The sequence below is a fragment of the Odontesthes bonariensis genome, chromosome 18 (assembly GCF_027942865.1).
Source record: "Odontesthes bonariensis isolate fOdoBon6 chromosome 18, fOdoBon6.hap1, whole genome shotgun sequence".
Classification (NCBI taxonomy): domain Eukaryota; kingdom Metazoa; phylum Chordata; class Actinopteri; order Atheriniformes; family Atherinopsidae; genus Odontesthes; species Odontesthes bonariensis.
In genome coordinates this window covers 11,727,278-11,743,783 of record NC_134523.1, presented here as the reverse complement: position 1 = coordinate 11,743,783, position 16,506 = coordinate 11,727,278, and the positions used below count along the sequence as shown (strand labels likewise).

Here is a 16,506-nt window from a genome sequence, read left to right as displayed (position 1 = left end):
ACTGGATTGTTTTTCCTATTTCTTAACAGGGAAAAATAAAATCCAGGAAAAATCACTTTCAGATACTGTTCATTTACTGTAAATATTTCATTTTGGCCAACCACGTCCTATTTTGTCCTCCACTTGTCCAGTTTCCTCAGATTTTTTTAGGAACACACTGCACACCATGCTGACATATGTCAAGTTTTCAGCTAATAGCCCGTTGGGAAACACTTTATTGGTACAAAAATACTATTCTATGTCTGTCATTCTGGGATATATTTGGCACTTTTCTTCGATGCAACTAAAGTAAAAAAAAAAAAAGTGGCCAATATCCAATTAAAATCTTTGAAAATCCTTCAGTAAGCCTTGAGACCATTTTAAAAGATTACAGAAGAAAGTCTGGCTGCTCGGAAGCAAAATATAAAGAAACGAAGAGTGGATCAAGACTTGCAGCTTTCAGATATTCAAAAAGTAAAAGCCCAACACCCAAGAATATCACATCATTGTTTTTTTTAAACATTTTCTTCTATCGAAAGTACAGTTCTTGAAGTATGTGTTAATTAGCTAACCATAAAAGCTCAGATATCCCGATTTCTGACTTTTGGACAGAAAAAAGCTGGATGTTTCCCCCCACTTACAGTTTAGCGCCAAGTGAAGCTCAGCATACAGCTCCCTGCCAGAAAGCAAAATCACCAATAAGTATATCATGGCAAATTAAATACCTTAAAAAGCTTTTTAAGTTAATGGTGCATTTCCTTTTAAGACACAGCGTGAGGGTTATTGTAGACGAGTAATTGATTATTTGAAGACTTACTCTATGAAATGGTGAGTTTACCCTCCATTGCCTCTCTGAGACCAGGGACACTCTGGCGACAGTTCCAGTAAGACCTTTAAACAGACATTTCTGCACCTCGTTGAGGAGCTGGAACTCATGTAACAGTATGACACACACACACACACACACACACACACACACACACACACACACACACACACACAAACACACTCAGCTGTCCTCTCTCTGATGAGTGTATTATCTAACAAGCCACAACAGCGATATTTCCGTGCACACGGAAACTAGCGCCGCTGAGTCTCGGCCTTGTGCGCACACATTGCAGCCGTGCTGCCAGAACCCGCAAACAGCAGGTGTGTGTCTGCGTGTGTGTGTGTTTGTGTTTTTCTGCCATGCCAGTTTTCAGAACAAATTTTAAGATTAAATGCACACCAGCTGTCTGTGGATGAATTGTTTAAGCAGAGAAAAAAATACCCCATGTGTTGAGCGTGATGTAAAATCATCAGACAAGTGTCATTGAGACATGACAAACCTTTGATGTTGTGTATGTGTGTGTGTGTGTGTGTGTGTGTGTGTGTGTGTGTGTGTGTGTGTGTAGGGGGATAAAGACCAGTGATGCACACAGACAGAAATGTCTGCTGGATTTTTGATGACGCACATCCTGAGGCCCTTGCTCAGTCATCTTAGTAGCTTGTGGTTGTAACTTTAAGTCTATATGATGTTTTACCCTCTCATAACACGACGAGTACAGTAAGTTTTCTGATTTACTATTTACACTAGAGTTAATAAGCCATATGATAACTGGTATTTTACAGTGTTTATTCTTCTTTACAGTCATGTGACAAAGTAAGTTTGGTCCATTGAAACGTGAATGGTCCTCTTTGAATCAGTGCTGATCAGTAAAGCTAATGCACCTCAACACAAAGCACATGAAATAGATGTTTTGAAGTCATGATTTAGATCAAAAAGTAAATCAGCTGATTAGTGAGATGAAAAACTAAGTGCATCCCTGTATGTATCACTCCTATTGATTCCTAAAATTGCGAAAAAGGGGTTTCAGATGAGCCGTCAATAATTAGAGCAGAAAAACACTTGTCATATTTAAACTGCGAAATCTAGGATCTTTATATCTTCTTTGATATTAAAATGTGGGAAAAAAAGTAATAATAATGTGCTTTGAGCAGAAAAATTGGAGATTGATTTGTCTGGTAGCTGTAACAGCAGATCTGAGTCGAGCCTTTCCAGAGTAGAGTATGGAAGCATGGTGGTGGAAATGTTATGCTCTGGGGTGTTTTGTTGAGCAGTTCGCAGCTATGAATTCGGCAACATATCAAAGAGCACTCAAAGACGGTGGGAGATCAGCTATCTGAAAACTTTAGATGAAGCACAATTTAACCTTTCGGCGGGGTGATGATTTTCAGCACATTAGCAAATCCACAAAGAAGCTCGTCAAGGAGAAATTGAGAGTTATGGAATAGCCAAGTCGAGACCACATTTGAATTCAAATGAAATGTTGTGAGAGGATTTTGAGCAGGCAGTACATGTAAGAAAACCCTCAAACTTTTTGCAACTGAGGGAGTTTTTCCTGAACAAGTGGTCAAAAGGTCGGCAAACAGATAGTTATGCAAAACAGCTGTGAAAGGTTATTTCTTCTCGAGGGTACATTACCAGCTTCTGAGGCTATATTGATATTCTTATTTATTGAATTAATGATTTTCTGCAGTTACTGTTTCAAAGAGGATCAGCTTGCTCAAATATATCCGGGAAACAGCAACTTTATGGATGTACTTTCATTTTGATACGACTGCATGGATGGCAAGTGGATATAAAGTAAGACTCAGTTTTCTAAAAAAGGAACACCAAATAATAGAAAAGTCAAATCTATATCCAGCTCTCGATCCCTTGGATTAATTCTATGTCGCCAGGTAACAGATGAGTCTGCCAGACTTGATCAAACTCTGCATGTCTGTACCTTGACACGAGCCTCAAAGTAAACAGCCGTTTAATTCACTGAGACATCATTTCACCCTGGTAACTTCCATTTGTGCAGAATATTCCAAGCAGTGATAAGAGAGAATTTCTTGTTTTGTCCTCTTACATCTTCAGTTTAAAGAATCTCCAAATCTATTAAAGTAGGGTCGACTTCAATGTAGATACTAACAACTTCGGAGAGTGTTCAAAAGGTTCAGGCCAGTAATTTTCTATTTTGGGACAAAGGGGTGAGGATATCAAGTAGTTTTGTCTCTTCCAAGCTACATTTATCACGAGAATCTTCTTGCGTAATTTTGTCTTTGAATAATGGGATCTGTGAATGGCTCTGAACTGAACGAGGCCAGAATTAATGGAATGTGAATGAGTCTGCTCAGGACTTTGTGCCCCCATCGTCTCACAGTTCTGGGTTGGTCGGCCGAGCTTTCATTTGGTTTTCATTGCTTTCTCAGCAGTACCTGTGAGGCTGGACGTGTTAGTTTCTGTGTGCAGCAGCATGTTATCTGTACCTGGTGGAGATCTACACTTCTTGTGGCACTGAGCAAAAGAAGTGTCATTCATGTTGCCAAGCCAACATGGAAACTGATTAAAAAAAAAACCAAATGAAGGCTGGATTATCAACACTGCAAGATTTCAAACTGCACCCCTGGGACCAAAATGCTTCAGGAACCAGTTTAATTACCAAGAGGTTCCCTTTGTCTAAATCTAATTTAAAGATCTTCCTATTTCAGTCCTTTGAGAGTTTATGTGTTCTCCTTTTCTGAATTAATGGGTTAAATTAAATGGTCAATCTTTAATTGAAGAAATGGGGCAGGGTGAGACTGCGCACTCTGCACGAGAAAGAAAATGAGGTGAACAAAGCACCCAGAGCTCATTTTTGTCCACAGATCCTAGCAGGAGCTGCCGTGGGCCCGGTGCTGTATGTTTGTGAAGGCTGGCTGCAGTCGGGGCTGTGACCATCACTTCAGACATATGATCTCAGTTTCTCTAAAACAGACCTGGCTGCGATACAGATATGAGGCTTAGTGACACTCAACAAGATGTCAACCATGTTATGGGATATCGTATTATTTGCGTCTGCTGTGGTGAAATCATAGAAAGAGGAGCCTGGATGATTGAGATTCAGGAGGGCTCTGCGGTAAGTGTACAAGGCAAAATCATAACGGATACCAGCCTCCTGGTACTGAGGTCACCGAGGTCTCATCTTCTGTAAAACTTGATGGAATGGGGGACGTTTTTTTGGATAAATACACAAATAACACTCATCAAAAGTTTCCAAAGGCCAATTCTGATGTTTGAATAGCATTTTACCTCTATTAAACTGCCTGTCCCATATTATGAAGGCCTGGATTTACATAAATTCGAACAAAACTGTCTTTTTTAAATGTGTTTCTTACTGAATAAGGTCGGCGAAGGATTTTGGGCTGAAACATTTCTTAAGTCTTGGCAACAACCCAGCCAGCATCTCTAATTAGACTGATGGGGTGTCATCAAAAATGATTGCCAATTATCACCACTAATGAGAAATAACTATTGAAATAATTCTCAGAAATGCCACCTCATACTTCTGCTTCCTTAAACATCAGAGGCAAACATTGTGCTGCTGGAGGTACTAGTCAGCTTTCAGATAAATTCCTATCAGTTTGTGAAACATGATGCGCTGCACGGTGGATTAAAACCATCAACGTTACATAAGAGGTTATAAAATTAAGTCCATCTGAGCCGATTAAAACATTTTAATACATCAATAAAATTGATCCCTGAAAATGATATGGAAAACTTAAGTTGCATTCTAAACTAATTGTAAGAAACATTTTTTACACTGAGGAGTGGACACACTTGATAGAATCAATGACATCAGAACCACTAAGAGAGCAAACAGACATGACGGTAATACTCCCATTTCCTGACCTGTAATAGAGTACAACAATTAGGCAGCAATTTATTGGCTATTCATCAAGGTAAAACAACCAAACTCTGACATGATAGACTGTCTAATTATTCTCATACAATAGGCTGTATGGATGCTGCTCTTGTCTCTGTAATTGAATGCTGTGTTTGATGAGCTAACATTCTGCTGTGGCAGATTCTTTATTAATCACACAATCCGCTGGCCATACATGCAGAATATATAAGACGTTACAGTGCCATAACAGAAGATACAGCCGGAGTTGTATGCTTCAGTAGTTTTGATGCGAAATTTGCCTTTAGTCAGCTGTTTTTATATGTCTAAGTCAAAGGGCCTTTTGGAACAACGTTGAGAGGCTGTCAGATCATATTCAGCTCTGCAAATCTGTCCTTTATTCGTGCTGTCGGGGGTAGTATGTTGGTTAATGTATCAAGAAATTATGTGACAAGGGGAACTCTAATTTTCTACAACTGCTCATTAACATCATACAACTGATAACATACATAGAAATATGCAAGAGTTGTGTAAAAATAAAAAATAAAAGGCTAGTAGATGGTACTCATTCGCATTAAACTGAGCTATTAGTCTATTATTCGGACTGTGGAAGCACCAGTTTACATTTGTAGCAATAATATTGGCTTTTTATATTTTATTATTATTATTTTTTATCTTAAAGCAATGCATCATAATTTTTGGATGAATAATTTTAAAGTAGCTGAACAAGCAAAGGGGAGGGAAAGCGATCTAATTCAACAGTGGAAAATAACGAAATACATTTCCTCAAGTGATGCAGCTGAGTATGTTTTTTTTCTAATTTTAGATTTCTGTATTGTTATCTCTACTTAAGTGAATGTGATCTGAGTACATTATGAATAAACGCTATGAATAAATAAATACTTCAGTGAAACGACACACAGGGAGTATTTCTTAGCTTTGGTTGGGCAATAACAGACAAAATGTCAAGTGCTGAGGTGATTATTAGAGAGATAAACGACGCTGAAATGAAGACGCGGAGAAGCAGGCAATCCTGAAGGGACAGACAGGGGCAGAGATAGAGATGAGTGGGCTGGTGGATGGGGCTGGTTGGCTCTCGTGCATTCCTCGCGTGTGTGTGGGCGCGTGGCTCAGGGTTCAGAGCTGTCGGTCCTCCTCCTCCTCCTCCCCCCTGCTCCTCCTGCTCCGATAGCGACGGGCAAAAGGCGAAGGAGGAGCAACGCACATCTCAGTCAACAGACGCAGGGTGTACAGCAGCAGACCCGTCGGTCGGTTAGGCTGCACCGGCACAAACCCGCGGAGGTAGGACCATCTCACGGTAAGCTAACGGGCGTCTTCACCGCGATTGTCTTGATTAACGGCTACTTCGCTGGCTCACATTGACGCTTATTGGTGTCTTTTGTTCGTGTTGTTTCAATGCCGTTTTCACTTTGGCGGCATTTCTTACACCGGGTCGTCGTTGTTGGGTTAACTAGTTCAACTGAAACTCTCCGGTGACGCCGGTTAAATCGGGAGGTCTGGCTAGCTAACGGGGCGCAGCCATCAGCCGTATCTCCCGTAGCGACACCGCGAAATGATAACGGTCATTAAACGTGGGGAGCCACGAAATGTTTTTCATTGGCAAATCAAAAATGTTGATCATTACTTTGATGAGAGGGTCGGTGGTTTTAAGAGCGGCCGCTTTTTTTTCCTTGTGTTCCCACCTGCTTGAGCTTGTAAATCTGACTTTAAATGCTGCCTAAGTGGCCCATTTCCCCGTGTTTCTGTCACACTGAATACAGCCTCTGTAAGCGAGCTCAGGTATCAGTCCTCCTGCTGTGTCTACCCTCCGTCCACCGTCCTTCGCTCTCCACATGCGGCTGACAGCGCGGTGAAGTCCCGGAGCAGGAGGTCCACTCCCTCCTGGTTCAGTGTAAAAATAGCCCGGTGTGTCAGCTTAGCTCGGGTCACGGTAATGCGACACACCCCCACCCAAACACGGTTCTCTGCGTTGAGCCCTCTAAGACCGAGAGAGTCGCTTCCCGAAAGTAGATCAAACACTTGTCCTTCTCGTTATGTGGGTCAACAGGAAGCAAACGAAGTTGTGCACAAGATGCCACCTGTTTGTTTCAGCGTGCCTGCTGCATCTTTCGAGTAAATGTGTGTGAGCACTGCGGCCACGGAGAGAGATCACTGAACGAGGCTCAGTGGCCCAAAAGAGTCAGGGCCCCGTGGTCTTATTTAATTAACATCATTTATTTTATAGAAGGAGTGGCATGAAATAACCGAGAAGAGATCACTGGCGACAAGGAGATGCAAAACGACCACAAAGACATAAAAAATAACAAAAGAAAATGACCAAGGTGATATATGACACAAAATGAGCATATACATGCCAAGACAGACAAAAAGAAGAAGCTAAAAGACCACCAAATTTTTCCTCAACAACGGAATAAGACAAAAAAAAAAGAGCCGTAATGGTGCAAAACATAAGCAAGATGCACATAAAAGACCCTCTTTTGCATCTCTTTTCTTGGAAAGACGACAGGGGAGGCTTGGCGGTTTTTAAACATCTGAGCATGCAGGTTGTTTCACAAACTGTCCGTGGTGTCAACACGTTTAAGATGCCACCGATTTCAAAGTGAGTCAGAAGGAGCTGCAATACTTTTGGTTGTTAAGTGCACCTCAAGCCGCAGCGTAGCATATATGTAATCTTCAGTGTTTTCCCCGTCTTGGGTTTGAGCTCAGCAGCGCTCTGCAGCTGTCGACAAAAACCCACAAGTCACCTTAGTGATAAGACTGCTGTGGCTGCCCAGGTGCTGATGGAAGGACAGTATAACCTAAATCTAACCATGTGCAGCCTACTTTCTGATGCATCTTTGCATATCTCCGGGTGCGATAATCCATGTCCTGTTGTGGTTTACTTCAGTGTGCAGCAGCAGGGAGATGAATTAAAGCTGTCCTCAGAGGCAGCGTTCGCCAGCAAATTCAAAAGGTGCGACCATGTATAGCAGAAACGGTACGTGTGTTTTAAATAAGATAAGAAATGAAAAACTTTTTAAATGTTGGAGGGAAGTCAGAAGCACCCCACTGGGTGGCAAAAGCCTCTGCACATTATGGAGAAACAAAGTAACAAAATAAGAGATATCTTGCCTTTTCCCATTTGTCGTCTTCCCTCCTAACGAGCTGCTTGGCTGAGGGAGAGAATATGTGAAACCTCGTTTTAGATTCAGCGGCTCCCTTGGAGAGAAAACACAAACAGCAGCTTCTGTGACCAGAGGCGGGGATGATTTCTTGTTTTTATGGGTTTTTCCTGAGATGGAGGGGCGCAGAGGAAAAAAAGAAAGCGGAGCAGAATGCCTGTACAGATGGAAAACTGCACAGATAAACGTCTACGTGTACAAATGGCAGGATGATAAACCGAAGCGCCCAGTTTGTGTAATGGTCAACCTCTGTGTTAAGCGATATAAGAACCACTGATAATTATAGCACTGGTATTCAAAGACAGATTTTTCATATGGGTCTTAATTACAAGCAGGATTGCAGTTTACTGAAAGGATTAATTCTTGGTTAAGCTGACAATGGCCATCTAAAGTAGCTTTTGGATATTTTCCCAGTGGCCAAGCCTGTGTGTCAGTGCAGATGAGCGTTTGGCTGGAGAAGAAAGGTGTCCTGGTGAGTAAGTGGCTCCGAGGCTGGAGGCTTCGGGGAGAACAGCAGATGGATGATGATGTAGCGGGTACTGGTGCTCCCTGCCTCCCGCCGCCATCCGTCACACGCTAATGATCGTGTCACACCTTCTCCCCGGGCGGCCGGCCACTTCTGCAGCGCTCAGCTCAAAAACTGGTGGCTCCGCTCAAATCCCCTCTCCACGGCAGTCGGCTGAAAATCCCGCAGACAGACTGTGCTGCAAGCCTCTCCATCACCAATTCCTCACTTCTCTCTTTCTCCATTGCCTCTCTTCACCCCGCTTCACCTTTAAAGCCCCACAGACTGTTTTCTCATCTCTCTTCATCCTCTGCTTCCCTCCCCTCTCATTCATCTTGTTTTCCTTGAGGAGAAGCTGCCTCGTACCGTTCTGTTCTTCCTTTGTCTTGTTATGCTGTTCGGTATTTCTTCTCTTTATTGGTTTAAATGTTGCAGGAATAGTACGATGCCAGCAGGACTCCTCTTATTTTACATCCATATTCTCTCTTATCGCAGTAATTAAAGGATATGTGTTGATCTTTTTCCCCCTCCCCTCTGTGAGGTCTAAGGTTGGGGTCTGCCACATTGCAGCACTCGTGAAGCTGGTCTGTTTGGCTGATGGAGAGCTTAGCAAAAGCTCTCCAACAACACAACAGGGAGCCTCCCAAATTATTGTGTCCTTCCGAGTGTTTATGCATCTCTGAAGCATTTCTTTTTCCACAGGCCACCACACAAAGACAAATATGAATCATTATCAGCATTAACCATAACACTTCAGCTGTGAGAATCTTATTCTTTTCATTTTTAATCCATCTTCTATGAATTTCTATGAAGCAATCAAATGGGAGAAAAAGGTAAAAAGGCAACGAAACCACCGATTTGAGAATTTGGAAGAAGAAAAACTGTCATCATGATTTCAACACACGAATGCCCCCTTCCCAAACCCTCAACTTGGGGATTCATTACATAACATGATTAATTTGAGTAAAACAGCATTTCTGTGAGAGTGGAGCAGTAATCGATACACCTGACGGTATTTGTCAGTCAGACATTTGTAATAATCGCGCAGCTACAGATTTGCTGGATCTCTAACAAACGTGAGCAGAGCGTGCGTGATTCACTCTCTTCGTCCAGCTTACATTTCTCTTAGTTCTTCCGGTGATATTCCAACTCTAAACATTTTGAACACCACATGCCAAAACTGACTTTGTGATATTTCTTACGGATGCTGCCGTGTGTGCCGTTTCATTGAGATGCCTGGGGGAAGTAAACACCGCTTTGGATGCACATGAGCCGACAGAAGTCTCTTCTAAAAATTGCTGTTATCTGCCGCCGGGTGTTAAATAACCACGTTAGGGGACCGAGTATTCTCTCAGCTCGTTATTCTGTCCCAGGTGTTACAGAACTAAGTGTCCCCTTGAGCTGTGTGTTACAGCGGAATGTGTTCCCGCTGAGCGCGTTTACCCCTTTGGAAAAGATGGTGGAATGCCACTTCCTCCTGTGTGTGTGCGTGTGTCTCTCTGGTCTCAGCGATATTCTCACCGCAGGGATCAGAGACTCAGCTTGGCATTCTGGGAATATCAGCCCTGGCGGATTGGATGATGCTCTCCTCCACAGCTGCTGTTTCTAAGAAAAGCTCGAGGACACGCTTAAACACGCACGCACATACCAGACATGTGTTCACGTGAGCTGTGCCCATGTGAATACACAAGCAAATTTCACTTCCAAGCACGGACTTATGTGTGAAAGTCACAGATGCCCAGGCACACTTACAGGAATACACCGACTACTGTACGGCAGCAATTAACGTCAAACCGGGGTGTTCGGGAAGTGTTGACAGAGGTCAGCACAAGCAGACACACAACCGAGTGTCTTGATGTCATTTCCTGCAGCTTATACGCTTTAGCAGCTCTTTGATATGAGTATGTGTGAAAACAGTGCAGTGGTGCATCTGTATAGTGACAGCTAACGGTGTTTCTGTCTCTTCCTGTGTTTTCTGATCTCTTCGGGCTGCTTTCCTTTGACCAGTCAAGAGCCTGCAGAGAGGAACAGTAGAGAAATCGAGCAGAGGCGAAGAACATAATTGCATTTTTGTCCGCCCTGTGGGAACATGGGATATATGACCCCATCAGTCACCTGTGAGGCTTTCCAGTAAACAGTTACACCGAGGTAGGGACGAGGACCACGAACGCACACGTACTCATGCAAATGCAGGCAAAAAGAAGAAAGCAAAACGTACAAATGCAGACTTTATCTGGATAAACATGCAAATCCCTACAGAATGCGTTATGTACTTTTCAGAAGGATGACAGAAGCAGCCGTAGAAAGCGCCGATGTCCTCGTAAAGCCCTGCGAGGTGACATCATGCGACGCCATAGGCTGCCCCTCCCCTCCGCCATGTCTATCCCTCTGCAATCAGGAGGGGGACGAGGAGTATCCCACTGTTATTAAGAAGCTCGAGCAGCAGGTAAGTGACGCCAAACATACAGATACTGCTAATCACCATATTAAGATGATGCGTGCTCCCTGCTAGCACCACTCACACGTTTGCGTTCTGATGATTAATTGTGCCCTCACCTGCAGAAACACTGTAACCAGGTGCAACCAAAGAAAAAAGTGAGGGTAAGCTAAAGTAGCGCCGTCTCTCATTATTCATTCTTACTGAAAATCGATTGCTCCAGACTCTAGTGAATTTGTAATATTGCTTGCGGGTGTATTTCAGGCCAAAGGAAAGTTGGTGCGCAGCGTCGCTTTCTGCGAGGAGCCCTCCCCATTTGAAGAAACAATGGTGACGCACATACGCATACCTTCATCTCTCACCTATACTTATTTTCATCACCACACTCAAATTACTCTTTATTTTTCTTCCGTTTCAGGCATCTCCAGAGGCGGACATCTCATCAGGCTGCCATGACGATGAGAGATCTCCCTGTAAGGACGAAGATCAGGAGAAGAGCACAGATCCAAAGAAACATTCACTGTCCAAAGGTATGTGTGTGTGTGTTTGTGTTTGTGTGTGTGTGTGTGTTTGTGTTTGTGTTTGTGTGTGTGTGTGTGTGTGTGTGTGCGCGCGCGACTGAAATCTCATAAAAGAGAGAAAGGATTAAGTAAATAGTATGTAATAAAATGTGATTCTCTGCCACGTTTTAGATGCAGTTCTCCCGGGATGTTGAATATTGCAGTGTGGTTTTCCATTTTGGTGTGTTGTAATACATCTTGCCTGCCTATGTGTCTCTCTCAGAGCCCAGCATGGAGTACAGAGACTCTACAGGCATAGATCTGCACCAGTTTATCGTTGAAACCCTCAACAGCAACCCCAGAGACCGCATGATGCTGCTTAAACTGGAGCAGGACATGATTGACTTCATCACCAGCAATAGGTGTGTGTGTGTGTGTGTGTGTGTGTGTGAAGGAGAGCCCTTAACCTTGAGCCTTGCCTCGGCAATCTGCCGGTTTAATGTGCAGTTATGAAATTTGTTTGAATGTTAAGTAATGTTCAGGATTAAGCACCGTGTGTTTACTGCTCATATCTTATAGTTCTAAATTTATTCCACTTTTTGATTTATTGATTCAGTTTTGTCACTGTGGGGGCGTTTGAGCCTCCAAAACTGAATATATAACTAACTTAAACCTTTGCCCTCCTCTTTCCTTTTTCGCATTTCCAATCTGCCTCTCCGTCCGACCCTTATCCCTGTTCCTGTCTCGCAGTCCCTTTAAGAAGTTTCCTCACATGTCGTCCTACCACCGTATGCTGGTCCATCGGGTGGCGGCCTACTTTGGCATGGAGCACAACGTAGACCAGACTGGCAAGTCCGTCATCATCAACAGGACCAGCAGCACACGCATGTAAGCAGGGATAAAGCATCTGTGTACGTTTCCCCGTCGTTCTTTGCCCATTAGCGTTAACTAACGGCATTTGTTGTTCATCTGCAAAAGACCAGAGCAGCGTTTTCTGGACAAGTTGCAAAAGGACAAGACCGAAGAAATCCACCAGTGGAAAATAATATTGAAGAGAGACAACAGTGCAGATGACCAGGTTTGTACGCCCTCACAGGAGCAATCCCTGTGATTAACATTGATCGTGTCCCGTCCGTGATTTGACCCGTTGCCTTTGCTCGCCCGACAGAACCGCTTTCACCTTTCACGAGAGAAGCAAAGCAAGTCGATGGAGGAGAGAGAGGAGGAGTACCAAAGAGTGCGAGAACGAATCTTCAACAAAGAGGTGAGCGAAAAAGACCGAGACAGACAGATCAGATGTGACACAGAGGCAGAGAGGATTCCATCTAATGTCTCCTCTGTACTTTTACAGCCACTCTGCGCCCAGGAGAGCACCCACGCAGAAACCAGGTAACCTTGCCTGCAGTGTTTTGTTTTGTGTGCCTCTCAGCTTATATTTAGATGAGAACATTAATATATGTCTCTATGTGTGTGTGCACTGTGCAGGGATGTGGAGGAGTACAATCCATATGCTGAGACCCAGAGGAGGAGGCAGCTTTTCAGGTAGAGCTCTGTCTGCACACACGCAGTCATTTATCATCTTAATCTGGTCAGCCTGGCTGGCGCAGAGCTTTTCAGAGTCTGCAGCGGAAACAGAAAGAGGGCCTATATTTTTCCTACCCCTTTGTGTGTGTCAGGGTTTAGATTTCCCGGCAGGAAAGAAAGTCTTTATAGATAATGTTGGTGAATTAATGTAGCATGAAGCCCTCAGCCCCTCATTATGTGCTGCATATAAGCAGGTGTTGGAGCCATTTATGTTCCCTTTGTTCACACGAATGGAAGGCTGTAGGATGATTCTGGATGTGCTTCACAGGGGCAGCAGAGACAGCTCAGGCTCCAGCTGGACAGGTAGCAGCAGGCAGAGCAGCACTGAGACTGACTGTCGCTACAGCAATGACCCCCGACCTTGGAGCAGCACAGACTCTGACTCCGCCTATCAGTGGACAAACTCCGCGCCGAAAGTCTGCCAACCTGCCAGCCACAGCTGGGATACACGGGGTTCAGGTGCGCCTTTTTGTGAACTTCTGTGTGCAGGCAAACTTTATGGGCAGGCTCCATCATCACCGCACCACACTTTGGAAAATCACTGCTTATAAATTATCAGCTCTTTATTCAGTAGCATCTAATTAACAAAAAGCACTGGAAGTTCTGGTGTGAAAATGTAACTCAATCCATGAATCTTCACACCATAGCTGTAAATTTTCACGCAACACCTCCAGTCTTCTTCACATATTCAGGGGAGAAAAAAAAACTTCATTATGCTGAAGGGTGACGTGCAGTTTGTTTTTAGCACAGATTGACGGCGTGTGTTCTCTCTTCTCCACCTCTATTCTTACTCTTTATTTCCTCATCTCTGCCCCCTTTTCTACATTTCACTCTCTCTTTCTCTCTCAGGCTCCATCTCTCTTTACAGGCTGCCGTCCACTTGTCCTCACCCTTCTCCTCCTCCTCCCATCATAGAGGAGACGGCTCCCAACCCGACCTACATCGCTGAGAACGGGATCCCACCAGGGAGCATATTAGTGAACCCACTTACTGGTACATAACACACACACACACACACACGTGCACCAGTCTTTCGAAGAGATACACACATTCATCATGCTCAACCTTCGACCCCTTAGGGCAGCCTTTCCTCAACCCAGATGGAAGCCCTGCTGTGTACAACCCACCAGACAGTCAGCAGCCAATCAGGAGCCAGTCTCAGCTGCAGAGCTCTCCCCCTCAGCCCCCTCAGCAGCAGGTACACACAGTGAGCTACACGTGCCAGATATGTTCACACCGACACACGCTCTCGTCAACGTTTGTGCCTTTATCTCTGTCTCCATATGTGTGTCTCTCTCAGGTGGTTCAGTACTCGTCTGTCTCTTACACAGCTCCACAGATGTTGCCTGTCACACCCTCACAGCCATACTCAACAGTATGTATCACTCAGCGACCTGCTGCCTATTTGCAGGAAGTGTGTGTGTGTGTGTGTGTGTGTGCGTGTGTGTGTGTGTGTGTGTGCGTGTGTGTGTGTGTGTGTGTGTGTGTCTGTTGGCTCCCACGTGTTCTCTCTGACCTCCTTTCTCTTGACCGACAGATTGACGATCTCTCCTCGCAGATTGCTCATGTGACAGTGAGCTGTCAATCACCAGGAGACGCACCACCCCTCTACCCTCCCGGTCAGGGTTACATCTATGCAGCTCCTCCTCCTCCCAACCCCACCAACTACTGCCAGCCCTCACCACAGGTAAAGACACGCGGGCATATCCAGTTTTTTCATATACATACAAGATTTAAGAAAAATGCGTGACGATTTGTGTAAACTTAGAGTTAATTTGGTCATTGAATGTAAACCTGATCATGTCATCCTATAGGTGCCTGTGTATTACTACGGCCAGTACCCTACCTCAGCTCAGCATGGATGCAGGCCGGGCTCGCCCAGCCAGCACATCCACAGCCAAGCCGCACAACCAACAGGTACGTTCAACCCGGACGTGCAACCTGCAAGCTGCGTGTGTGAGTAATAAAGGATAGGAAAGGAAAAGAGATAACTAACTGTGGCAGTAGAGGAGGGGGCCGTTACACTGTCAGAGATGTAGTCTGAGGGTCTCACAGTGAACCGGTCTCTTTTCCTGCTGTTTCTAACCACCACAGAGACAACACCCGAGTCACTCCTGTCATTTGTGGCAGTTGATTGAAAATACTGTTTTAAGACTCCATCAACAGGACAAAATGCACGACGGGGGACACGATTCTGTTGCTGAGTGTTCTGTCAATAAGGACTTGCGTGAAAACGCTGCAATGATGAAATAAAATGTAGCTCGCCAAAGCCAACACAAAGCAACCATTTGAATTGGGTCTTTACATACAAATAATACTAAATACAGAGAAGTTCTTTCATTCAAAATAATCAATCAGTGTCGAACAGATTACAGCCAGTAGATTCTAACACCTTTCCCTTTCACACACTTTAAAAATATTCATCAGATTTTAGAACAAGCTACACATCGATAGATAATTTATTTACATCTATTAGTGAGTCAACAGTTGTGGAGCATTTTATTTTCAGAATGTCTCATGAAGCTGTTTCTAAGCACCAAGTTGTACCTCACGTGTCCTGAGATGTTCTACAATAACAACTGTAGGAATCTCAAAATAAGTTGTTAATAATCTCATATATACGTGCGTGTGTGTGTGTGTGCAGGAGGTTACACCCCTGCTGTGAGGGTGCAGCAGTCTTCCCACACCCAGCCCCAGACTGTGCTGGGGACCTACACCCCAGTTGCCTCCCATCAGTGTAGCATGGTTCAGGTAAACACAAAGCACCTCAGTCTCTAACAGCTCAGCCCCAGAAGAAGCTTAAAGGAGTTCAGAAAAATTCTCTGCACCAACTTTTTCCCCCCCATGTGTCCGTCTCCCTGCAGGGAGGTGTTCCAGTGTCCTTTCCCCAAAGTAAAGTTGTGGCTGGTGGAGTCGGGGACACGGGATACTGCTGCGTGGTGCCTCCACCCTCCCATCACGGCAGCTGCCATCCTCCCAGCTGCGGCAACCTCAGCGCACCGGCCTGGAGCGCACAGTACTGATAGAGTGACGTTACTTTGGTTCCTGCTTGAACTCATATACGCACACGTGTTTTTTAACAGACACATTGTTTCACCCTCTTCCTGATGATGCCCTTTGGGTATGCTGTTCTCTCACACACTCACTCACACAGATAAATGTTCCACTGTACCAAAGCTTAGTAGTATATATATCGGAGCTGCTGTATTGAATGCATAATTTATATACACAAATGGAGTTTTATATTGTTATTAAATTATATATATATTGTCTTTTAAGGAAATGCACTGTGTGAAAAGAATAAAGTGCCGTGGCTTGACTGAGGTCACATTTCAGCAACATCCTGCCTCTTTGTTTCCTAAACATGACGGTGAAGTCATCGACAGTAAACGGTGCTGTGGTCAGATCGATCTATCAGGAAATAAAGTACGAGGACCTCTTCTGTTTACCCACAGGCAGCACACACCAAGAATACGATAAAAGAAACGGTCCTGATTTGTGTGCTGTGGGAAATCAGAACACAGAATATCTGACGAGCGAGTGGCGGCCTCGACTTGCGTAATGTTTGGCATTCCAAGTTTGGAGGGTGCCGCCATTATAAGGAGACTAAAAAAAGCTCACAAAGAGGAAT

The 16,506-nt window shown here is 44.3% G+C and overlaps 1 protein-coding gene across 2 annotated transcripts; it reads left to right on the top strand.

Annotated features, from left to right (window-relative positions):
• The first annotated feature begins 5,860 nt into the window (after positions 1–5,860).
• Positions 5,861–16,216, top strand: arpp21 (cAMP-regulated phosphoprotein, 21). 2 transcript variants are annotated; one of them, XM_075450224.1, is made up of 20 exons: positions 5,862–5,985; positions 10,362–10,502; positions 10,635–10,800; positions 10,917–10,955; positions 11,056–11,121; positions 11,210–11,321; positions 11,575–11,713; positions 12,042–12,179; positions 12,270–12,369; positions 12,460–12,555; positions 12,643–12,680; positions 12,777–12,833; positions 13,144–13,334; positions 13,725–13,868; positions 13,955–14,073; positions 14,176–14,250; positions 14,413–14,562; positions 14,690–14,792; positions 15,520–15,626; positions 15,740–16,216. In XM_075450224.1, the coding sequence occupies exons 3-20, from the start codon at positions 10,639–10,641 to the stop codon at positions 15,896–15,898; spliced, it is 1,995 nt and encodes a 664-aa protein (XP_075306339.1). In that variant the 5' UTR covers positions 5,862–5,985; positions 10,362–10,502; positions 10,635–10,638; the 3' UTR covers positions 15,899–16,216. The 2 variants fall into 2 exon arrangements, with proteins under 2 accessions (XP_075306340.1, XP_075306339.1); XM_075450225.1 differs by lacking the exon at positions 14,176–14,250 and having other exon boundaries at positions 5,861–5,985.
• The last annotated feature ends 290 nt before the right edge of the window (positions 16,217–16,506 follow it).

Excerpts from the sequence above, each read along its gene's own strand:
- arpp21 (XM_075450224.1), top strand. The coding sequence starts at position 10,639 with ATGACAGAAGCAGCCGTAGAAAGCGCCGATGTCCTCGTAAAGCCCTGC. Across the intron at positions 11,122-11,209 it reads CCCCATTTGAAGAAACAATG|GCATCTCCAGAGGCGGACAT; the intron begins GTGACGCACATA and ends CTTCCGTTTCAG. Across the intron at positions 15,627-15,739 it reads ATCAGTGTAGCATGGTTCAG|GGAGGTGTTCCAGTGTCCTT; the intron begins GTAAACACAAAG and ends GTCTCCCTGCAG.